Raw genomic sequence first — 25,721 nt, forward strand, 5'->3', positions numbered from 1 at the left:
CCTGTGTTGGCCAGGACGGACTCCGAGGCTTTCGTCACTTCTGAAGGCGCTAGCTTCCCTGCTGAGCCGCACCTGTTCGTGGTGGGGCAGAAGGCAGCTCGGATGAATGAACCTCGGGCTTCCGTTGAGAACCCATCCGAGAAAGGCGGTCTGCGCTCTTCCTCCGTGGCGGCCTTCGGGGTGCACTGATGCACTAGACTAGCGGCTTAGCATGGCTCAGCGAGCAGTGTGGCTCATCAGCCACGAACCCGGAACTCCACTTGGTGGCACGGTCAGATTCTCCAGGTAAATGCAAGGCTGAATCCTCCGGGATGATCCGTCGGAGGAATGGGTCATGGAGCACAGTTTTGTGATGCAGTGTATCGCTGATCCGAAACCTAGTGCGAGTTACGTAACCTCTATTTCATCTGTTAAATGAATCTTTAATAACTAACTCATCGTGTTGTGAGAATTAAATGAGTTGCTGCCTGGCACATATTAAGTATTGTGTGTTTTCTAGTAGTGTTATTTAGTAGTACTACGTCTAAAATTACTGCACCTGCTTTAGTATTGATACAGAGATGAAAGGAAAGAAACTTACTGAGCACTACACGTGTTTAAATTTTTTTCTTTCACTACTAAAAATCAGTCAATGAGATTTTAACTCATACTTCTGGAAAATCCTTGCTGAGCAGTATTAGACTGTTATTTTCATCTTAGCATGTTTCATTCCTAGAAAATTTCAGATAGTTTAACTCCTAATGGTTGAAGAAATTGAAGAAGGACCAAATTACATTGTATTCACTTTCTCTTAGATGGTGTAAGCTGATCTGGTTTTATTTCTGGAATTTGCCACGTGTATCAAAATAACTGTGAAGGGTACTATATAATAAATTCATAAAATGTGGGTGGCAATTGAATAATCTGTTTCACCTTTTATTCTCAGTGGCTATTGACAGTTTATGTATTGCCAACAAATTCGTTCTTCTCTGAGGAAAACTCTGTAGTGAAGTAGCAGAGCTGAGTGAGATCGAAGCAAATAAAGATGAGTGTAATTTTAAATGAAAAGTGGTTGGCAATGTGGACATGAAAAATTCCCGCTTTGCAACCTAAATAATTTTTGTTACTAAGGGCATCAAGTTGGAGTTTACCATTTGCCCCCAATACAGACTTTTTGTTGTTTTACCTCAGGTAAGGGTGATAATAATATTCGCTAGTGTGGTTTATCAGCCTCATTGTTCTATCCAAAGTACTCCTCGTTTTATTTATATATTCTCTTGGGTATCTTTATTTCTGCCATTCTTCTTGCCTCATAGGTAACATATCTTTGTTGCTATCTTTGTATTTGTGTGTTTGTGTATTCATTTTTCAAATTACATCATTGTTCCTTCGACTTCATTCCCATTCAGATTTCTCAGCATTATTTTGTATTCATCTAGAGCAGCACTGTTCAATAGAATTTTCTGCAGTGATGGACATGGGAAATGTTCTAAATCTGTGCTAACCACATGCAGCTTTTGAAATGTGGTTATTGCAACTGAGGAATTCAATATTGTTTAACTTTATGTTTAATCACATATGGCTAATGGCTACTATATGGGACAGTGCAGGTCTAAATCATTATTTCTACTTGCTCTGTAGTAATCCATGGTTTACACCTTTGATATTTACCAATCCTCTTCAGGAGTGATGTATCCCAGGTTGCCTCCAACTCTGCCATTAGAACAGTGCTGTAGTAGATAGTCTCAAAATGTGTATGGAGCGTATCTATGCTGATTTGACTAAATATTGCCAAATGATTGACTCTTCATAATACTTTCGCCAGTCTACCCTCTCACTAGCAGTGAGTGAGGGTTCCTGTATCTCCTTTCTTTCCTAATCAGTTTTTGCCACGATAGTATTTTATTTTCATTTGATTTTCTCTGTGTAGCATGATTGTTAACCCTTTCGGTTTCCTCTTCTGTGACTTGCCTATAGATATCCTCTGTTCATTTTTTTCTTTGAGACTTGCTGTTTTTTTTCTATTAATGTGCAGGAGTTAATTGTGTATTCTTGAAATATAGTCTTATGTCATTATTTTAGCTATTACAGATATTTTCTCTTCACTTATTGATAATGAACTTAATGCTTACATTCAGTCATTAGATTCTTGCATTTAAGAACTTTGATTATCCTTTAAGTAACTAGATTGTAAGACACTGTTCTAATAGTTTAATTAACTATTAAATTATGTGTAGTAGTAGAATTTAGTCCAAAGTTCTCAACTATTCTTATCCAGAGACTCGGAGAAAGAAATGGCATCCACCTACAACTACATTACTGGAATGCTAACTAATTCTTTCCCTTTCTCAACCAAGAAAATGCATCAGAATGTAAATGAATAAGGATCACCAATACACTGATAAATTTGAATACGTTGTTTTTCTTTTTAAACAATATTAGTAAACATCAATGTTTTATTAGTACAATTAGTGAAAAAAAATTATTTTGGCCAAGGTATGTTCTTGATCCTTGATGAGAATTACTGGTATGTTCTTTAGCCACCTCTTTATTTTACTAATAAGAAAAAAACTTGGGTAAGTTAGGTAATTTACACAAAAGTTAATAACCAAGAGGTTGATTTTGTTTGGATTGTGGGAAGGTAAGGAATAGGGAAAGCACATATTTTTTGAACTAAGAAAATATGATCTAACATTTCTATAAATGAACAAAAGCACCTTCTATTCTGATTCCCCCAAAAAAGGGAAGAATTAGTAACTTACCATTCAGCCTAAAGCATGCAAATCATAAAGGATTATTCAGATTTTTTTTTATTACCTCATACTATCTTCAAGGGCCAGAGAGGTAAACCATTATTACTAAAATGCTCATATATTTTTCTAGGGCTTGGCAAGAAAACTTGGGGTACCAGTTATTCACTATAGGTTAAATAGAATAGAACAATCCTCTTGTAATTGTATCATCTCAACTAATGAACTAAAAATTGTAGAGGGTTAAATCAAACCACTTCTTTTGATCCTACTCTACTATGACAGTATCAGAAAGTAAAGTTCTTATTGACACCTAAAATGTGTCCAGGTATACATTCCTTGCCTACCGAGTGGGAATCTCAATGGCCAAGAAACTAGGATTTCAAATGAGAACTATATTCTCTACCTATTTAAAAAAATATATTAGATTATGTTTAGTAGTAGATAATGATACTTTATCATTTGAGATAATATACCAACTATGCAACAGTTAGTTACTACAATCAGAACTTAACAAGCAATATAAATTATTTTTGGTTATGGTTTTCGTGGGTGTGTATGTATGTGTTACTTTGTATTTTGTTATTACTATTTACCTTCAGTTTTTAGTTTGTGTTTTGTTTTTGGATTCTTCCATTTTTATTTTACTTGGAAGAATAATTTTTAATGTTTTTGTTTCCATACTGCAGACGGTATCCAACTGTTGAAAAACGAGCCAAAGTCTTCAATGGAACAAGCTATGTGCCTATCCCTGAAGATGGTCCCTTTCTTAAATCATTACTCTTCGAACTTAGATTATTGGATGAAGATAGAGACTTCATGGAGAGCCGTGATAGCTGTTCTCGCATCAATAAAACATCTGTGTACGGACTTAAAGTAGGAGGTGAAGAACTCTGGCCAGTTGTTGCTTTTCTGAAGAATGGCATAGTATATGCTTGTGTTCCACTAGTTGAACAAACTTTATCCCCTCGTCCAGCACTAATTAGCATTAGTGCAATTTCACAAGGCTTTGAACTTCTTTTTGGGATACAGGATTTTCTTTACTCAAGTCAAAAAATTGATACTGAGCTAAATACAAAACTGAGCCAATTGCCTGACTTGCTTCTACAGGCTTGCCCATTTGGAACTTTACTAGATGCCAACTTACAGAATTCATTGGATAGTATCAGTTTTGCTTCTGTGACTCATCCACAAAAGCAGCCAGCCTGGAAAGCTGGAACATACAAAGGAAAACCACAAGTTTCTATTGCTATCACTGAAAAAGTAAAATCTATGCAATATGATAAACAGGATATAGCAGATACATGGCAAGTAGTTGGAACTGTCACTTGCAAGGTGAGATTTTTCTCTGGAACTTGTTTTATACCATTTACACCTATAGAGAAAAGTAAAATTTACTAATTTTAGTTTACATTGTTACATGACACTAGAGGCCCAATGCACGAAATTCATGCAAGGGGCTCGGCCCTTGCAGCTGCTCCCTTGGCCCTTGCAGCCCCAGCTTCGTCCGGAAAGTCATTTGGCTGTCCGGTCTAATTAGCATATTATGCCATTATTATAGACTAGAGGCCCAGTGCACAAAAATTGGTGCACTCGGGGGGCAGGAGGTCCCTCAGCCCGTCCTGTGCCCTCTCGCAGTCTGGGACCCCTCTGGAGATAACGCCCTGCTGGCTTAGGCCTGCTCCCTGGTGGCAGAGGGCAGGCCCAATCCCTAGGTGCAGCCCCTGGTCGGGCTCAGAGCAGAGCCGATAGGGGAGTTGGGGCACCGCCCCCTGTCATGCACAGAGCAGGGCGGATTGGGAGGTTGCGATGCCACCCTCAGTCACTCTCAGGGTAGGGCCGATTGGGGGGTTGGGGCACCGCCCCCTGTCACACTCAAGGCAGGGTCGATGGGGAGGTTGCGGCGCCACGCTCTGTCACACACAGAGCAGGGCCAATCGGGGTTGGGGCGCTGCCCCCTGTCACACACAGAGCAGGGCCCATCAGGGGGGTTGGGGCTCCATACCGTGTCACGCACAGAGCAGGGCCAATCAGGGGGTTGGGGCGCTGCCCCCTGTCACGCACAGAGCAGGGCCCATCAGGGGGTTGGGGAGCTCCCCCCTGTCACGCACAGAGTAGGGCCGATAGGGGAGTTGGGGCACCGCCCCCTGTCACACACACAGCAGGGCGGATCAGGGGGTTGGGGCGCCGCCCTCTATCACCCACAGAGCAGGGCCGATCAGGGGTTGGGGCGCTGCCACTGTCACACTCAGGGCAGGGCCAATGGGGAGATTATGGCTCTACCCCATCACACACAGAGCAGGGCCCGTGGGGTGGGGGTTGGGGTGCCACCCTCTATCACCCACAGAGCAGGGCTGATCAGGGGTTTGGGGCACCGCCACTCTCACACTCAGGGCAGGGCCGATGGGGAGGTTATGGCTCTACCCCGTCACACACAGAGCAGGGTCGATCAGGGGGTTGGGGCGCGGCACCCTGTCACACACAGAGCCGCAAGGTGATCGGGGTTGGGGAGCTCCCCCTATCAGGCACAGAGCAGGGCTGATCAGGGGGTTGGGGCGCCTTCCCCTGTCAGGAACAGAGCAGGGCCGATAGGGAGGTTGTGGCCCCGCCCCCTGTCACACACAGAGCCGCAGGGCGATCAGGGGGTTTGGGCGCTGCCCCCTGTCACGCTGATGCCGGTGCCGGGAGGCCTCTCAGCTCCGCTGATCCCGGTGCTGGGAGGCATATTACCCTTTTACTATATAGGATAGAGGCCTGGTGCACGTGTGGGGCCGGCTGGTTTGCCCTGAACGGTGTCCTGGATCAAGGTGGGGGTCCCCACTGGGGTGCCTGGCCAGCCTGGATGAGGGGATGATGGCTGTTTGCAGCTGGTCACACACCCTTCAGGGTGGGGGTCCCCATTGGGGTGCCTGGCCAGTCTGGGTGAGGGGCTGAGGGCTGTTTTCAGGCTGGTGGGTAACTGAAGCTCCCAACCGCTCCTTTTTTTCTTTTTTTTTTTATTCTGGGCCAGGTTTAGCTTTGAGGTTTGGCTCCAGCTCTTAGGCCTCCGCTGCTGAAAGCAGGTTTCTGGCCTTTGTTTACCTTCTGTACTTGAAACAATGTTGCGATCTTGCTGGCTGAAGCCCGGCGGACTAAAGCAGGTTTCTGGGGTTTTGTTTAGCTTCTATATTTGTAACATAGTTGCTTAGAGTTGCAGCTCAGAGGCCGGCAGCGGCAGGCGGGGAACGTTGGAGTCCTCTGTCACTAAAGCAAGCAAGCCTCGTGTTCGCTTTAAGCTGCCTGGTTGCCGGCCGCCATCTTGGCTGACAGTTGATTTGCATATTGCCCTGATTAGCCAATGGGAAGGGTAGCGGTCGTACGCTAATTACCATGTTTCTCTTTTATTAGATAGGATGATTATAGATTGTTGATTTTTTTATCATAAACAGCAGTCACTAGATGTTAAATTCATATCATATTTGGTAAAATTATCTTTTTGCATTCCTTACTTAGTTATATCTTGCTACAGTAATGAATTGCCCCATTGTCCCAACAAAGAACATTTATTATCATTTCTGTGGATCAGGATTTCAGGAGCAACTTAGTTGGAACTTCTGGTGTGGAGTCTCTCATGAGATTACTTCTAGATTTCAGCTGGAACAGTAGTCACCTGAAGGTTTGATTGGGGCTGGAAGACCTACTTGCAAGGTAGCTCACTCACATGACTGGTTAATGGTGGGAGGTCTTAGTTCCTGTCCATGTGGACTTTTCAACATGGTGCTTAAGAATGTCCTCACAACTTAGTGACTAGTTTTCTGTAGATCAAATGATTAGACAAGAGACAGACACAGGGCACAAGTAGAAGCTATATTTTTTATTACCAAAGCTGAGAGGTTAGATAGCTTCACTTCCACCATTTTCGGTTATTTAGTAACAGGTCACTAAATCTGGTCTGCATTCAAGGGGACTGGAATTAGGCTTCACCTTTTAAAAAGAGTCAAATAATTTGTGAAAATATTTTAAAACCACCATATCTGTTTACCATTTTCCCTGGAAGGGGTGAAATTTACAAACCTTGAATTTAATATCTAAAGCTATTTTGAAAGGCTCTTGATTTATTTAAACAAGTCCATGAGTTAATATGGGGGTTCTCTGGTTAGAAAGTAGGAAAAGTCAACAGAAATAATAATAGATAGCAGTGATCAGTACCATGTTGAATAATGATCTAAAATAAAAACCTCCAAGTACAATTTTTACAAGTGGATATTAATATTCTCAGATACCTTTATTTTTCTATTTTCCTTTATTCACTGTACTTACGAATATAAACTTTTTTATATATCAAACTTAATAATGAATGGTTATGTACAAATCCTATAGATAAAAGTAGATTTTAAGAATAGAGAAGTAGAACGGTCCTGGGACAAATTGGGTCTTCCTTTTTCCTTTTAACCTTAAAATGATTTATGAATACATGTGTTTAAACTCACTTCCATCATGATCAAAAATACATAGCAGTTACTAAGTTTATCAGAAGTATAAATAGCTCCAATGTTGAGGTGTTCGTGGGTTATGTTATTTGTAAGTCTTAGCACAGTTGAAGTCTTTTTTCTTATATTTCTGTGACAATAAATAGGGAGTCTATCTATTAAATAGGGAATATGCTAATTAGTCAAGCATCATGACCGCTCAGGAGGAGCTGCGTGCACAGATGGGCGGGAGGGGACTGTGTTCCGCCCCCACCCCAGCGGCCATGGGGAGGCTGGGGTTGGGGGCGGGCCAGAGTGGAGACACAACACACGAAGAGGCTGGGGCTGGGGGCGGGCCGGAGCGGAGACACAACACATAGAAGCGCCTGCCCCCACCCCAGCAGATACAATGCAGTGACCGGGGGCCTGCTCCGAGTGGCCTCGCAGCTTGGAGCACACCCCCACCCCAGCTGACACAGCATGGTGGCCGGTGCTACGAGGGTCAGGCACAGGTCCCAGCACCCTGCGGGGTGCCTCCTCGCGCGATTTCAATTGTGCGCTGGGCCTCTAGTAACTATTTATTTATAATAATAAATGCTAATTAGACTGGACGACCTTCCAGACAAAGCCGGGGCTGCGAGGGAAGCCTGGGTCCCGGGTGATAAAGGGAAGCCAGTGCCGGCACCTGGGGGAAGGAAGGCCTACTCTTGCACGAATTTTGTGCATTGGGCCTCTAGTGTATACATAGAGGTAATATGCAAATTGTCCGGGACACTGTAACATCATGACCGCTCAGGAGGAGGCTTCACGAGCAGGTGGGCGGGAGGGGACTGCATGCGTGGTGAGGTCTTTCCCTCTTCTACGCTCTCGATAAATAAATGGAAAAATATCCTCAGGTGAGGATAAAAGAAAGAAAGAAATGTCATATCCTATGTAAGAGACATCTTGAAAATGCCTAAAGAAAGTTGTCATTTTTTTGTGGTGAAGGGACTGTAGTCCATGTTGATGAAAACACCTTGGCGGCTGTGGCGGCCAGCAGTGGCAGCAGCAGTGGGGGCGGCGCCTTCCCCTGATCAGCCCGGTCGCCTCCTACAGAGGGAGGCCAGACTGCAGCTCCCGGATTGGAGAGGGTGCAGGTCAGGCTGAGGGATCCCCCTCCCCCCCCCCCCGTGCACAAATTTCGTGCACCGGGCCTCTAGTCCTATATAATAAAGAGCTAATATACTAATTAGACCAAACAGCAGAACAACTGTCCAGATGACCTTCTGGATAACCTTCCAGATGAAACGGGCTGCGAGGGCAGAGCCCCTTGCATGAATTTTGTGCATTGGGCCTCTAGTGTTATATATAATTTACTACTAATTAATACTATGGTGTTTAAATGTCTCAGCTCATTAATAAGCTGACCCTAGTTTATTGTGTATTGGAATTTTGGGTCGATTTCTATTTTTTTTGTCTGATACAAGTTATGGAAAACTTTCTTCTTCAAAAAACTTTCTCCTAAAAGTGAAAAGAGTAGGGCTGTACTTTAACCCACATATTAAATGTTTCTTTAAACTTGTATGTAAATAGTATATCTGTTAGCCAAACATTTTTTAAGTACTTCAGAAGCTTAGTATAGAAAGTTTTATTGTGAAGCCTGTTGTAAATGGAAATAATTATCCTCATTTTATCTTAGTACAGTGGGGCCTTGACTTACGAGTTTAATTCGTTCCGTGATGGAGCTCGTAACTCATATTACTCGTATGTCAAATCATAAAGTGAACGAGTGAGACACGTGATGCTGGGCTGATGTTGTGGCGTTCACTGTGACATTTGCTGCGCCAACTAGCAGTTGGGTATCCGAAGCTGGCTCATAACCCGAATTTTAGCTCGCAACTCAAAGCAGAAAATCGGCCGAGAGATGGCTTGTATCTCAAAAAACTTGTTAGTCGGGACACTCGTAAGTCAAAGCCCACTGTACTAGTAGATAACCAAAAACCAGTGGACTAAAGTTCTAGCCCCCACTTTACCACTAATTTTCCATGTCTTTGGAAAAATCTTAATTCTTAAATTTTTTTTTTTTTTAAATCAAGTAAGTTCCTAAACCCTTCTGTTTTATAATTTCTAGTTAAAAGTCCACATTTACATATGCCAGATTGGTTTAAAGGGTAGTACATAAATTTCTTCTAAAATGGATGTCCTCTTTCTATAGTAAATGACTGGTGATCTGGTATTTTAAATGATTAGGAAGCAGATAATTTGTTGGTGGTTTCCATAATGGCTGCATTTTCTTGATCCCTGTAAGAATGTTAGAAGCTAATTAAAAAAATATAAATTGACTGCTTTAAAATTATAATAGTATTTGCTATTAATATTTGCATATTTTGTTATTTTTATAAATATCTGTCAAAAAACAAAACCTTTTTTCTTGCTAATTTATATATGGAGATGAAATGACATGGTGTAGAAGTTAAAACACTAAAATATTTTTCAGTTTTATAGTGAGAGTATATGGCATTTTTATTTTCAAATGTGATTGATATTATTGTAACTGTCACTGAAAGACCTTTATAAGACAGTAGTTATGCATGGTGCTGTTTATATGCCTGCCTAGTCTCTAAGTACTTACATTTATAGCACATATATTCTTGAATTTATATATATATATGTCAATCAATAGATAAAACGAAAAAGGTGAAATATTTCAGATTAAAATGGAAAACAAATGTAGGCTCCATAATTAGAAAACTATATCCATTCAGCAAACATTTTTTTTTTTTTTGGTGTCTCATGTGCATAGCAATGTGCTAGACACTAAGGATGTGAAGAAAACAGAGGTCTGTGAAGCTGTCGAATCTAGCTTCCATGACCTTCCTAGAATACTGACTTCCCTTTCCCCTCTACCTTCCAAGTCTCTCATTACCTCTCATTGGCAAACTAACCAATAACACATAGAAAAAAAGATCTTGGGCTTCTCTATATTGCAGAGGTAGGCTGTGGAGCTGACAATACAGAATGTAAGGCCTCACACAAAGCATCACATGAACTGAGGTTACAAAGAGAAAAGATTGTAGCTGGAGGGAATAGCACATAAAAAGCATGGAGGTATAGGATATTATGACTTATTCAAGGAAATTGAAGAATTCATCATGTCTACAGCATTAGTTGCAGGGTAGGAAATGATTGAGATGTAGGTGGGAGCCAAACAATGAAAGGCTTTCAAAGTAATACAAAACTGAGAGGCAACTACTGAAAGGTTTTGAGCATGGATACAGTATAATTAAAATTATGTTTCATTAAGATAACGACACTAATGGAGGGTGGATTGATTAGAGGAAAATAAATCTAAATACATTTAGAAGACTATGACCAAAATTGCAAGGTCCTATACCAATGTGTTTGCAACAAGAATGGAGAGAAGTCACTGGGTTTAATATAGCTTTTTAAGGGTTGAAAATGTAAGCAGAGGATTCCAGGAAGGTTCTCCTAGTCTCTGGCTTGGGTGTCTGAGAGCATGATAACACTATTGAGGAGAACAGACAGCAAAGAGAACAATGTCTTAAGAGAAAAGTAAGTAAGTTGTGGAAAATGACTCAGATAAATTCTGAAAAGTCTTGCCCAGAAGATGTTTGCTTCTAAGATCTTGGTAATAATTTTCCTTTTGTATTACAGTGTGATTTAGAAGGAATCATGCCAAATGTTACCATCAGCTTGAGTCTCCCCACCAATGGATCTCCACTTCAGGATATTCTAGTCCATCCTTGTGTGACTTCTCTTGACTCTGCCATTCTGACTTCTAGTAGCATTGATGCAATGGATGATTCTGCATTTAGTGGACCTTACAAATTTCCATTCACTCCACCTTTAGAATCATTCAACTTGTGCTACTACACTTCCCAGGTAAACAACCTTGAAAAAGTTGAGACTTTGCAGATCATTCATACATTTGGTCCAAAGGAGAACTTTTCATGAGTTATTTACCAGATCAATGAAAATGAAGATTCAGTTCTTTGAATAAAATGTTTCTTATTTCTGGTGTCTGTAACAGCACTTAATGTTTTCAAAGTCATGGAATTTTTTTTAATGTTCCCAAATAAGGAGTTTATGGTCATAGGGAAGACCTTGGTATAATTATGGTTTGAACCATGAACATGTAAAAATGCCTTTAATCCTAGGCAGCTGTGGTTACAAATATATAATATTATTAGTAGCTGTTTATTGCTTATTGAAAAACTGCTGTGTCAGACATTGTCCTAGGCACTTTACATGTATGTTCTCTAACACTTTCAAAACCCTTGTATTTTTATCGCCACTTTACAGAAGAGGAGAGTCTCAGAGAAGTTCAATGGCTTGTACAAGGTCATGTAACTGATAAGTAGCAGAGCTTAGATTTGAACCCAAATTTTCCAGACTCCAAAACCTACTTTACCATTTGTTTCTTGTAATTGTGAATCAGTGGTTTAGAAAAGCCTACTCAAGCTAGCTTAAGTAAACTGAATTTACTTTGAGAAGACAAGAGGCAATCTCATTGTCATTCAAGGATAGGAAGTAGACCCAGGCTTTACTGAAACTAGAATCAGAAATTAAAATTAAAAGCACTCTATACTCAAGGTCTACACTGTGCATCTCTGTTTCTCACTCTCCTCTTCCACCTAGCTTTCTCAGCTTGCATATGTCCTCCAATACTAGAATGTGTACTGTAAAAGTAGGTCCTTCCTATTTCTTCAGATGTACTAGAAATATTGATGGGCTCACCCCAGCTTACAGATTGTCTCACTTTCAATCAATTATTGATAACCAATTTAGTAAGCTACTGCTGAGCTGGATGTGGGGTGGGGTGTCACAGTATACAAATGGGGCAACAGGAACTGTGGGCAGAGTGTCACTGCCTGTCCTAAATGGCAGGTCATAGAGAACCCGAAAGAGGGGAACCTGGGTGAGCAAGAGTAGGAAAAAGAATGTAAAAATGAATTGCACGCCTTTGTCAGGCACCTTTCTCATCTCTGGAAACAAAAAGAGATGGAAGAATCTTTGCCTTTACAATGAATGTAGCTTCATCATCTATTATTATCCAAGCAACTTGGAGTAACCCATTAGTCATTAAAGATGTATCTTTAAATAATGAGTATATTACTGCAAGACTTTTTTCTCAATTGCCATTGATATTTTAGACCCATTAACCTGACAATTATATAAAAGTTTGTATATGTTTATTTCCAGGTTCCTGTCCCACCAATTTTAGGCTTTTATCAAATGAAAGAGGAAGAAGTACAACTAAAAATAACAGTGAATTTAAAACTTCATGAAAGTGTGAAAAATAATTTTAAATTCTGTGAAGCTCATATACCATTTTACAATAGGTAGGAATAAAATAACATGATGCCATGATTTCTGCCTTCCTAGTACATTTCCACTGCCCTACAGGGAATTACCTGTCTTTGTTTTTAACCTTACTTATAAGATTTTTTTAATACTATTCAAATGAATGCTGATTCTGAACCAAAACATAGTGATAGAAATAATCTCTACCTTTAAATGTATCTTTATTTTTCTGGTTAAACATGCTAATAAATATAAACATAAGCCAGCATAGCTTTCTCAGAGATTGTTTCACTCCTGGCTTTATTTCTAGCAATTTCTCTCTACTCTATATAAGTCATGCCTTGCTATCAACTATCTGGTGAATTAAATCAATCATATCATAAGATTACAGTTGACTCATACACAGTTGAGGGTTGGGCCACCAACCCTGCGCAGTGGAAAACCCATGTATAACTTTTGGCTCCTCAAAAACTTATCTACACTTGACCCTCCACACCTGCGGATTCCCAACTATAGATTGAAAAGGTTGACCTGTGGACACCACAGGTTTGAACTGTGTAGGGACCTATGTTAATTAAGGGTCAACTGTACTTCCTCATCATTCTACTTTTAAACTCGTTCTGCAACATAGTTCTTTGCAAAGTGTATCTAAATGTATATTAAAATTATAGTTTTAATGTTATGTCAATCTATGTGACTAGTAATATATTCCATATGATTTTATATTTATTTTTAGAATTAATAATGAAATATATGTCATCACCAAAATGTTTATTGTGCTTCTGGCATTTTTTGAGATATAATATTATTTGTTCTACTCTATTCTGCCAACTTGAATATAGAAATGCTTTTATGCTTCCCTTGTATTAAGTTACAGTAGCAAGATTTGACTTAGATTTCTTAAAATTGTTCTATCTGTGACTTTTTTTTTTTTGTATTGTGTCCTTTTTTAAAGAGGTCCAATCACACATGTGGAATACAAAGTTAGTTTTGGCCAGCTCGAAGTATTTCGAGAGAAAAGCTTATTGATCTGGATTATTGGTGAGCCAGGTTTTGTTTATTGATTATTTTTCATTCATTTGCTTTAGAATCTACTTAATTTAGGCTATTTGATTGGTAAATTTTTGTTTTTAGGACAGAAGTTCCCAAAATCAATGGAAATTAGTCTTTCTGGAACTGTAACTTTTGGAGCCAAGAGCCATGAGAAGCAGCCATTTGACCACATTTGCATTGGGGGTACAGCATATTTAAAGGTAAATATATTTGAATAACTCACTCCCTTAGAAACCTTTCCTTTGTTTCTAAATTACATATACCTAATTGATTTTTAATGTTTTCTAGTAATTTTTTAAAACTCTGGGTTTTTTTATCTGTGCTGTTCCTTTTTTATTTTTGTGAGATTATTTTTGTTTAGTGTTAGTAACTTTCTTTTTCACTTAATACTGTAAAACTTTTAAGGTGAAGCAGGTGAGTATGACCTAAACACCTCACCTTAATCTATTTCTGCCCAGCTATCATTATCACATGTGAAATTTGTATACCAAAAATATAAAATGTAGTCCTTTTCCCCTAGAGTTATTTTCAATAATCCATGTCAACAATTGATCAGTGCTAACTGCTTTTGGTATTTCAAAGACAAAGTGAGCACTTCTGACCAATATGGTCAAGGAAAGCATTGCAGTAGAAATGGAATTTAAGCAAAACTCTGAGGCCCAGATAAGCATGAATTTGAAGCCATGAAGACTAACATTTGTATGAATTAAAGAGATAACATAGAAGATTGAAGGATAACAAAGCACGCTTAGGAACCAGTGCCAGGAACAATAGTAGCACATAAGGCTGGATACATGGTTTAGGTGTGGATTGTAGAGGGTTTCAATCTAATTTTTATTCCTTTATTAGAAAATGTTATAATTTTTTTGAGTAGGGGAGTGAGTGGTCTTTCAGAAAGTGATACTCTATAAAGATTAAGCTGGAATGTATGTGAAGAAGGTGAGAGAAAAAAATAACCATAGACAAACTATTTTTTAGCTCTGTTAGTATTCCAGATGAAAGGTGTAAGTTAATGATGCTGAGCTCCTGTAGTGTCACAGAAAGAGAAAGGATGAGAATAAAAGGAAGAGACTGCTGTAGGAGTTGTAATAAACATAAAGCCTTGGTCACTAATTAAATATAGAGACAGTAAATACTTGAAAGTCAAAGATGGTATTATTAAAAACGTATGTAATTTAAACAAGACTTGAGGCTCCAAGAGAGTGGAGTCCATGTGAGTCTCATTCATTCATTGTTTTACTACCAACATCTAGTCCAATACCTGCCACAATAAATATTTGATAAATGGATCAATATAGTAGTTAGAAGAAAATACTGATGTGGAGAAAGTTGAGAGGGAGCGGGCTTCATATCATGAATGTTGCTGGTGATAGCAATGTATCCCAGTGTAAGTGTTCAGAAGGTAGCTAAAAATTTGGAGCAGGATTCTCAGGAGGGAGCTCAACTATATATAGGATTTAGGAGCTATCCATGGAAAAGAAATAGTCGAGTCAGTGGAAATAAGATTTTTTTAAAAAGAGAGAGAGAAAATAAGGAGAAAGATTTGGAAGAACCAATGAAGGAAATTGGAGAGGTGATCAAAAGTAACAGCAAAATCTAAATAGAATAGTATCAAAGAAGAGAGATTGAAATCCATACATAAAAGCATTAGTACTTCTGAAGTCAGAAGTACACTTGTGACATTTATTTCTTCTGTCTTAATTTCAACTATGTCCACAAGCCTTGTTTCAAGGATTATTATAAATATTTCTGCTTCCAGATATTTTTCAGAAAAAATGTGGGATGTTGGTTACTACATTGTATGTCTTTCAAAGGTAGGGATTAATGACTTTTCTATTTATTTCCATCACCTAACCAGATGTAGTTTAATTGAAAGCATGTACTACATATTTGTGTTCACTAAATAGACTTATTTTTATAATATCTAGCTTTTTGGAAATCAACCGTGTCATAACTTTCAGCATCCAGAATTATGCTAAACAAGCAATTAAAAGCCCTTTATTGTTGAGATAATTTGAGTTGCAACAGGAAAGACATTGCAAAGATCTGGAAATTACATTCTATGCAAGTGATCAGTTAGTTTTGTAATCAAAATGAGAAAGTTAGGAAGTGGGAGAAATTTGCAAAGAAGGGAGAGATAGAAGAAAGAAAAAGTATAAAAAATGTTATCAGGGTATTGCAAAATCATGAACCTTTAGCATCAAAGATGAAGAGAACCGAGGGGACTGGAGCTATGTAAGATATAGAACCTTCATGGTTAATGTGAATATCATTGTGACTCAGGCACCCAGGGCTATGCTTTCAGAGAAGGTACTAATGGCCCTTGCTATTAGAATCCCACATAATAATTGGCATTTATACTGATGACACAATATTATCAATTAAATCCGAGACCTATGGATTACATTTTAGAAAGGTTTTATAGGTGAGAGAAGGGGTGATTTCTTAGTTATATAACAGATAAAGTTCATTTTTCTGGAAAATTAAGTAGAGCATCTCATTTCTTCTGAACCCCAGAATAAGCTGGTGTTTTTCTTTTCATAATTGTATTTTTGTGGTTTGGTAGAACATCTATGTTTCTGCCTGTAGAAGAATTATGATCTAAATATATCACAACCACATAGCCTTAGAGGTAGAAGAGAATATCCAGAACACCAGACACCATAGGGGAAGGAGCATTAGCTTGGTAATCAGTCAGGTCTGAGTTCAAGTGCCAGCTCCGCTACTTACATACTGGGATTCTAATTGCTTTCATCTCTGAACTTCAGTTCTCTCATTTATACAATAAGGATACCTTGCAGTAAGGATCAGAGTTCATATTAGTGAAGTGCCCGGTATATGTGAAGGACTTCATGATGCCAGCCTTACAAGGAAATGACCCTAATGCAAAGGGGAAATGGTGTGTGTATATGTATACATATGCACACACACACACACACACACACACACAATATTCAGCTTCAATATTTGTGATTTAAAATTTGTGAACTTTGTGAATTCCCAAAATTGCGTCAAGGAAAATAATGTGATCTTTTATTTTTACCAAAGAATCACCTCAATTTGGTACATTTTTCTTCTTTGTCTAGCTTCATTTTAGGATCTTAGATTACACACTTACTGGGTGTTACGCGGATCAGCATTCAGTTCAAGTTTTTGCATCAGGAAAACCAAAAATAAGCACACGTAAGTTGTATAGATTCATACTAACTTGAGGGAATTAAAATGATGTTATACAGTTATTACCTAAGGTAAAAGTAAAATGTAACTGAAAAAGATCAGGGAATAATCCCAATTTATAAAATTCTGGCCTGATCCTATTCTGTGTAAGAATTTGTGTACTTTATATTGTCCTCTGCCTTCTTCTGTTTATGAAATTATCTGGATGGGCAAGAATTGGTGTAGAGATGGACTTTAAAATTGGATCTATTTTGCTCTGTTTATAATATACACTTTTATTCAGGGGTTATTCATAGGGGCTTTGATGTTGGACAGACAAGGGTTTAAGTCTAGCTCAGACAGTTTGTTATCTGTGTAATTTTAGGCAAGTTAACTTTTCAAAGTTTTAGTTTCCGCATCTGTAAAATGGAAATAATAGTATTATTTACTTCAGGATTCTAAGCAATTACTTGTTAAGGACAATAATAAGTTCTGTGTAATGTAATTAGAATGTCATATTCTTTACCTTCTTAAGGTTTTTCCTATTTTCTCCTGCACCATTTTTTGGGGGCGGTTTTTCAAAGAGATGATTATATGTAGAATGGTCTTCATAATGGTGTGTGTGTGTGTGTGTGTGTGTGTGTGTGTGTGTGTGTGAAGGCATAATATAGTTATGTCAGTTTGGACAAACCAGTGGTTTCGTCTAAATTCAAACAGACCAATATTTTAGAATGTATCTATGGAATACAGAATGCAAAATGTTAACTTAAATAATAAGGGCTTCTCTGGCCGGTTTGGCTCAATGGATAGAGTGTTGGCCTGCGGACTCAAGGGTCCCAGGTTCGATTCCGGTCAAGGGCATGTACCTTGGTTGCGGGCACATTCCCCAGTGGGGAGTGTGCAGGAGGCAGCTGATTGATGTTTCTCTCTCATCAATGTTTCTAGCTCTCTGTCCCTCTCCCTTCCTCTCTGTAAAAAATCAATAAAATATAAAAATAATAATAATAATAAGGGCTAACATGTATTACTTATCGTATGCCAGGAACAATTCTAAGTATTTTATGTGTTAACTCATTGATTTTTATATAATCCTATTATGTGTTATTTCCATTTTACAGAGGGGGATGTTGACGGAACAGAGAGATTAGAGTCACGTAACTAGTAAATGGCAGATCTAGGAATCAAGCCCACATAGTCTAGCTCTGAAGCCTGGCCGCTTACCCAATATGCTATGTTGCCTCTCAGTGTCACTAAGTTCCCGAACTGGGAAAAAATAAATAAATAGAAAGATAAGGTAATATATGCTAACTATATCCTTTTCACTGTGAAGACGGGCATGAAGAAGAAAGGTAGAAAAGGCAGAATTAGATATTTAGTGATGTGTGTGATAAGAATTTACAGGTGTCTAGCTCCAAATGAACATTATCTTAATTTTACATAGCAAAAAAAGTTACTTCAAAAAGAGCTGTCATTTGTCCAAAGTTATAAAGCTATTAAAGCAAAAAGCTTAGATTTGATCAGAACTATGAGAAACCACTGAAGCCGAGAGGTGGGGTAAGAGATCAACCGAAGGACTTGTATGCATGCATATAAGCACAACCAATGAACACAAGCCACTGGGGGGTAGGGGAGACCGGGGGAATGTCAGGGGGGTGGGGGGGAGGAGACATATGTAATACTCTTTGTAATACTTTAAGCAATAAAAAAAATAATAATAAAATTAAAAAAAAAAAAAAAGAAACCACTGAAGCAATCTTTTAAAAACATTTTTAGAAAGTTCTATCTCTGAAACTTTCAATGGGTAGAGAATAATTGCAAGGTCAAAATCAGGACCTTGGTAAAGAGGTTACAAAAGGGAAACCAATGTAAATTTTTTTTACTGTTTTTGTGGTTGAAGTAATGATCCATAGAAACAAAATTTAGGGAAAATGTGAGGAGGGGAAATGGCCGATTTGACATAAATGAGGGATTTTGGCATAAATTTGACAAAAATAAACTTAAGCATGGATTATTTAAATGTTTTAGTGAAACCAAATTTTTGAAATGGTAAGAGTTATAATAATGCCTTGAAAAAGTCAAATTAAAATGGATATTTCAAAGTATTGCCTTCCTTTAAATAATTGTATTCCACAACTTTAAAATATCTGTCTCTTACTGAATTTTTGTTAATACAATTTATTAACATTGATCATTTATTTCTTTTATTTTTCAGACCGGAAACTAATTTCTTCTGACTATTACATCTGGAATTCTAAAGCTCCTGCTCCAGTAACATATGGATCATTATTACTGTAATTATCTCATGTTTAAATAAGGCTTATACAATAGTAACATAGCCTAAATTAAATCATAGTCTTTTATTTTTAATGTGTATGCATATAACCCATGAATGAGAAAACATTAAATGATTTAATTATAAAAATGCTCTTGTTTGATGTTTTTAGTCTGACATAGTTTGGCAAAAAACACACTTTCAAGACTAATGTCTCCAATTTTGTTATTCTTTGATTTTTCTCAACTATGATTCAGAGCATAAACCAGTAGTAATTCTAGTCCTGAGTTACCCTGCCACGTGTTCCTTCCTGTACCTACGGCAGACATGGCTAATCGATTGTAGCCCTTTTACTCCACTGAGCTTCCTGGATACAGGCTCAGGTTCCTCTTCAGTTCAGACCTGCAGGCAGCCACTCTTGATGGATTGGTGTTCCGAACCTGAGTACCAAGCTTCTAGCTAGTACATTGTGTTGTTACAGAATGCCAGAGAACACATTAGAAACAACTGTAAATCTCTTGAGAGGAAAAAAAAACAGCCAATGAAAACAAAGCAAAATTCTTTAACTGGTAAACTGTTCTTCATCAGAACTACCCAATTGACTTGTAAAGAATGTGCATAATTCTAGTTACGGTGTTTATCTCTGTTCTGGAGTTACTTTTCAGGTAAGCTTATTATCTGCCACAATAACAATTTGCTTTAGGGTGTCAATAAGAATAGTAAGAGGGGTGGTATATCTTCAGAAGATGAGCATGGTGTTTTGTGATCACTTAATGTGTGCAGCCAAATTTTTAAAGATAAATTTAGGTATTATATTGCCTTTTTCATATTTTATTATTATTAAATTCATTAATGAATAAATTCAGGTAAAAATTCATATAGCATATTTTCTTTAAATTTGTCATTATCACTCTCTTATTAGCATTATCTTAGTTTCCTCAGGAATCATCTAGTCATACTCTTTATTCTTTACCTGTCTTGACAATTTTATGTCTCATTCTGTTTTCAAAGCCGTTCATTGTCAAGTTGGATTTTAAGTGACCATTCAAGAAAAGATAAAATCTCAAGATCCTCAAATCTTAATCCATGTCAAGTTTCTTTTCATGGAACAGAATTAGAAGTGTTATGAAAAAATACACATTACAGATTAGTATTCAATTAAATTATATCTTAGTTTCTATTTTTTAATGAGTCTCTTAAGGAAAAGCTTAGAAAAAGCTGCTAACTCCTTAAAAGGGAATTGTGATAGTTTGAAGGGATATTGCATATAAATTTAGGATTTGAAATGTGATTTTTTTAATTAAGGTCAATCCTACTCATTATAAACTCTTATTTTTTGCAAGGCATTATTGTGGCATAATGTTCTCTGTTCAAAATTATCCTAGTAACACAGGAAATAGAATAACTGCCTGATCAGAACTTTAACTTATTAGTCTAGCTTAATCATAGTAGTAAAAACCTTCCTTTTGAAAGAATAAAAAAAAGACTCCCCTTTAGTCATTTGATCCCTCTTTAACTCAAGGAAAGCTTATATTTAATTTATGTTACTATTAATGGAGCCATTTGAACATCTTGATTGTATAAATGTTCAGCAAAGTATACTAAAATAGGCATGAGGCGTTTATCCAGTGAATAGGCAGAGATTCAGTATAATAATCCCCTCGGGAAAACTGTAAGCAATCAGAAAACCAGTGAATCTGGCTTGACATTTCTAGAAACTTGAGGAAAATCTAGGGCGGACTGGAAAGTGTGGGGCCATGGGCAGCCCAAGGCCATCTGTTGCCATTCCATTCTAACGTAATGCTACAAAACTAAAACCAGCTCTTGTTTTCTTCCCGTGGAGATCAGCTGGACACATTGTGATGCTTTTGATTTTGTCTAGAAACCTGTCACTTCGGGATAATTTCTGAAGACAAAGTCTGCTTCCCGTTTGGTAGGTGACCTGTTTAATGTTTTCTCTGTGTCTGGGAACTCCTTAGTGTAATTAGCGACCTTTGAACTCCACAACTAATCCTGAGCTATTTTGTATTCCTTACTCATCTTTAAGGCTGGACCTTTCTTTTCTTCAGACTCCGCTGCCACAATTAAAGAAGAAACAGCTGCATTTCAAAGGGATTCCGATCCAGAAGCTTAATCGTGATTGACATGTTCTTATTCTAAGCTATAAGACACTCTTAAGAGTCCTTTCTTGGGTTAAAACTTCAATCATTTTCTAAAAAATTATCTCACTATGGATTTTATTCATTTTCTTTGATAACTATTCTTTGCATTTTTTAACTTGAAAGATGCTTTGCGTTTGCAGTGAATATGAGCACCTATTTCCAAAGATTTGGATGGTATCAGACCTACTCTAGATGCAAAATTGCTAAATTCCTTTTTAGTGCAAAATATGATTATGAACTCTGTTATCTATCATATAGGTGATTATTCTTCAGTAGATCCAAATGGTACAAAAAGTGTTAAATTTCTGAAAATGTGCTCCAGAAAAAATGGTTCATGATTTTGGTGAAATCCTTCTTTTCTAAACAATATTTTTTAAACTTTTTTAAGCCCTTACAGAGGTGGGCATTTTTTAACTTTCTTAAAATAATTGATTTAAATATCAGGTTTGAAGTAAATAGCCCTGTCAGAAATTCTTAAGAGAATTATTTGTTTAAAAATGTTTTCTTGATTAAACATTAGTCTGCCTTATAAAATTCTGTTTTACACCAACCAAGTATTTGAGTTGAAATTGTGATTTTATGTATTGTATAATTTAAGGTCTCTCGGAACACAATTTTGTACATAACAACAGCTAATATTCTCCTTTTTTTTATTATAGTATTTCAAACCACTTCATAGCCATTCATAGACTCCTACACCACCCCTGGGAGGGAGGGAGGTCGAGTTTGCATCCAGAGCCTCTGCAGGGACTGCTGCCACAGCAGAACGGTTGTTTCTAAGACAAAGGTCAGGAAAGGGATGTTAATAAACAGTCCTCAGGTTTAAGGGACTTTTTTAGGATTACATCTTAAATTCCAACAAATCAGATTTAGGAGTTACTGAAAGTGAAATTGATCCATCCCTCATCCAAACTTTGCAATACTTTCCTGTTCTGACATCATTTAGATAGTTGGCTGTATTATCAGATTAGAAACCATTGTACCACGATGCTGAAAGGAAAAGGAGGCAAAAAGCTAAACATAGGATAAATTCTGAACCTTTTAACCTGGCTGAAGTACGTTGGTCCCTGTTATGCAAATACCTTCAATCCTCTGCTAAGTTCAGTGGAAATAATTTTCTTGAATGACAGGTTTATTCAGCAAGGATTCAGTTGGTGATTAATCCCCCTTTGATCTAGGGTATTTCACTTAACTACCAGTTACCTCGTTCTGACAAAGTGCAACTGAGATTAGGGAGATCACTAGAACACTACCAGGGTGTGCGTTTATTCTCTCTAACCTTTTAAAGCAAGGGCCAAGAATGCAATTTATTTTCAGTATTTGAAGATGTAAAGTCCTGTCTGCTAAGTTAGAAAGTCAATTGAATACCAAATGAAGTTTATTTCTTACGTAATAGAACAAACATTTCTTTTTTGCTTTGTCTAACAATGATTTTTAGGAAACATAGGCTTTGAAAAAAGAAGAAAGACTACATTCTAAGTATATCTTCTAGTTTTGTTTCATGTACTAGAGAATATACTCATTGACCCTGAGATAGCCCAAAAATCAAAGCAGTCACTACAATTTAGGTTGAAAAAATGCTTCAGTTTTATTAAATTGCATGGTTTCTTCCCACCCTCCTCCCATTTAAAAAGGTCATGCTATGTGGTAAATCCAATTGCGGAAACATGTAATACACAAGTATTCATCTTAAGACTTCTGATTTCAAGGCTTTATTTGTTAACTTTGTCCTTTCTTGAGGAAAACAACTTAGTTCCCATCATAAGAATAATTGCGTTCACTTTCAGAATGAAGATTTTTGTTCATAAAGAAAGGTAAATGATGCCATTACAAGAATACTCCTAAGTAATTATTTTAAATTATCAAACTAACCATTTTCCACAGCATTGTTTACTATTTTTCTGCCTTCCTTTCCATTTAGCTGTGTACCTCTTCTTCCATAACTTTAAGACTTTGAAATATTCTTTGGAATCTTGCACAATATTTTAAGAATAACATTTTAAGATACATTTTTGCTACGGTTTCTCAAAAAAATTCATCTTTAAAAACTTACCATTGTCAAAATTTATCTTGCAAGATATCAAATGTGCGGATCTATTCTGCATATAGTTTAAGACCCTTAAAAAAGAAACAATCTTTAACAAAAATTTGTTTTTAAATAGTAAGTTATTATTAGTGATTAATGTTATTATAGACAGAGCATTCTAAGTGCTTTATAATTGTTCATTATCCTAGTAGCAGTTTGCAATACAAGTTATGTATTTACATAATTATACATTATTTTGTTTCAAAGTCTCTGTGACCCAATTTCTAAATTGAAACAATGACTCAAAGAAGTACCTCTAACTTCCCTGGGTATCAGCCTCTTCTGTTTCAATTTAGTAACCAAACTTTCGAAATATCTTTTGATAGCCGGTTACTTAATCACAGAAATTGAGGATCAGAAAAAATATAAGATGAAAGGCAGGACCCCCTGGCTATGTTGCTAAGAAAACTAGTATTTTTAATAATTCACTATGCAGTAAATATTTTTAATGAAATGTTGCAATATATTTTGAAATATGTATCAGAATCTGTATAAATCATATGTACATGTATGTATATGTAATATATATAGTACATATGTTAAGTGTCATGTCAGAGGAAATAATTCAAATATCTTTCCTCCAAACACAGTGTTAGTTAATAGTAATGAAGAGGTTCATTAACATAAAAATTTCCAAAGAACTCATGAGATCACTGTTACAAAATGATTAAAACTTATGAGCTTCAGCTAGCTTCTAATTTTTTTCATCAACTGTTTTAGAGGTATGATAATATTGTCCACATACAGCCTGCAGCAGTGCAAGGCCATATCTCTATGACTAGTTTATTGTCTTGTAAGCAGGCTGCTCTGAGGTCAAGGTTGATTTCTCTAAGACCCTGGCTAATCTGCACAATTGTTGGCAGTGTAGTGCTAATATATGATGCACAGCATTTAGCATTTACAGATTGACAGATGCCCTGGGATGGAAACCACCTGATGAATTGTTTCTCCAGTAGGATATGTGAAAATTTGTATATTTTAATAATCCGTCAACATGTAAAGTCAAAGTGTATGTTTCCTTTAAATGTCTTTTTAAATGATAGCTTTTGTAAAAGAATATTGTTTTCCCTCTTAAAATTTTTACTTTTTCTCTCAAGGGACTTGAGTGCCCTCTGCAGGTTATAAAGAGATAATTAATGGCAATATTTATTTTTAAACCAGTGATTTTTTCCCTTTTAGAAGCACAGCCTGCATAAATGTGACCCATTTTATTTATATTGTTAACTTTGTTGATTTTCCAGTGATTGAAGGAAGAGTTTCTTTTCCTGGCCTGTTTTATTTAGTGTGAAGTAATATCATTGAATTTTACAAATCACCTAGCTAGGGCTCTTTGAATATTGGAACTATACACATTGGAACTAATACAAAGTCCCTCACAGAAAGGAGATTGGGAAAATTTAGCTATTTTGAAATTTATTGAAGATGTAGAGAATAACTTGATTTAATTCCCATTACATAATTAGACTATTTATACATTTGAAATAAGCTTTACTTTTTCAATATGCATTGTGTAAAATTTTTAAATTACATGAGTTCTATTTCTTAATCTTGTTAATGAGTGATGATTGTGTTCAAACTAAAAAAGCTTTACATCTGATTCACTTAAAGCTGCCAGGGGAACTAAATATGATGAGAACAAGAAGAATGATTGGGTCACATTAATAGAAATAGATCTTTTTGCAAGAACATAGCGATCCTGATCATCAACCTTGAAAAGTAAATTAGAACAAGCAAATTGCTATTGAAAAATTCTTTCAGCACTCTGCTGTTGCTACTCAGCTAGTCATGGCTCAGCCAGAGGCAAAGAAAAGTGCAGTTTGGTGTTAACAAAGGAAACATTATTAAAGTGAATGTTTACATTGTATTTATTGAAGTGTTGAAAGAATATTTGTTGCAACTTCAGCCTACTGTTCTCCCTGCTATAATATTGCATGAGTGATGATAAAAATAATTTGTACATTTTAAAAGAATAAGTAACATTTAACTTAAGTGTTTGTCGATTGTCTTCAAAATGCATAAATATCAAACTTAATACTTTCTTATTTAAAGATTTCTGTCTCCAGCAAATGTATCTCATTAAAAAAAAAAAAACTCATTAAATATACCTTCTGTTTATCTCCACACCTGCTCTTAGCCAAAAGGTCGAGAAGCAATCCAAGGATTTCCAAATGCTTTATGTAACTTTTCCCCTAGAAACTACAGTGCATAAGAAATAATAAACTGAAAATTAAGCAAATATGAAAACAATTGTGAAATTGCTGAAGTGAGTGTGTAATTGAATGTATAATATGTTCATTGGAGAAACAGCTTGTGAGCAATTATTTTAAGCTACTTCATAAAAACTAACTTGCGAATAGACAACGGTTGAAACCATGCATGCCAATCGGACTTCTAACACTTTAATAAGTATTATAAAATGGGAAAGTTAATTAAAAATTCAGAAAGAATTTAAGCTTTCACATATCTAAAATGAACAATTTAAATTAACTCATGTTATAGAAGTATAGAATT

At 37.0% G+C, this 25,721-nt stretch overlaps 1 protein-coding gene across 9 annotated transcripts; it reads left to right on the forward strand.

Moving 5' to 3' along the window:
* Positions 1-145: 145 nt before the first annotated feature.
* On the forward strand, positions 146-25,721 carry AP5M1 (adaptor related protein complex 5 subunit mu 1). 9 transcript variants are annotated; one of them, XM_036308405.1, is made up of 10 exons: positions 146-285; positions 3,419-4,064; positions 10,832-11,059; positions 12,380-12,519; positions 13,437-13,522; positions 13,616-13,734; positions 16,621-16,717; positions 18,903-18,981; positions 20,845-20,895; positions 21,010-25,720. In XM_036308405.1, the coding sequence occupies exons 1-9, from the start codon at positions 212-214 to the stop codon at positions 20,870-20,872; spliced, it is 1,497 nt and encodes a 498-aa protein (XP_036164298.1). In that variant the 5' UTR covers positions 146-211; the 3' UTR covers positions 20,873-20,895; positions 21,010-25,720. The 9 variants fall into 9 exon arrangements, 8 of the variants coding, with proteins under 8 accessions (XP_036164298.1, XP_036164288.1, XP_036164281.1 ...); XM_036308395.1 differs by having other exon boundaries at positions 20,845-25,721; XM_036308388.1 differs by lacking the exon at positions 21,010-25,720 and having other exon boundaries at positions 20,811-20,876.

Source organism: Myotis myotis, unplaced genomic scaffold (genome assembly GCF_014108235.1).
Source record: "Myotis myotis isolate mMyoMyo1 unplaced genomic scaffold, mMyoMyo1.p scaffold_m19_p_1, whole genome shotgun sequence".
In the NCBI taxonomy this organism is placed as follows: Eukaryota; Metazoa; Chordata; class Mammalia; order Chiroptera; family Vespertilionidae; genus Myotis; species Myotis myotis.

What these genes read in the sequence shown, in the direction of transcription:
- AP5M1 (XM_036308388.1), top strand. Translation starts at nt 212, where the DNA reads ATGGCTCAGCGAGCAGTGTGGCTCATCAGCCACGAACCCGGAACTCCA. An exon ending in GGCACGGTCAGATTCTCCAG is followed by an intron (nt 286 to 3,418) that starts GTAAATGCAAGG and finishes TCCATACTGCAG; the next exon opens with ACGGTATCCAACTGTTGAAA. An exon ending in ACATATGGATCATTATTACT is followed by an intron (nt 18,982 to 20,810) that starts GTAATTATCTCA and finishes CGTGGAGATCAG; the next exon opens with CTGGACACATTGTGATGCTT.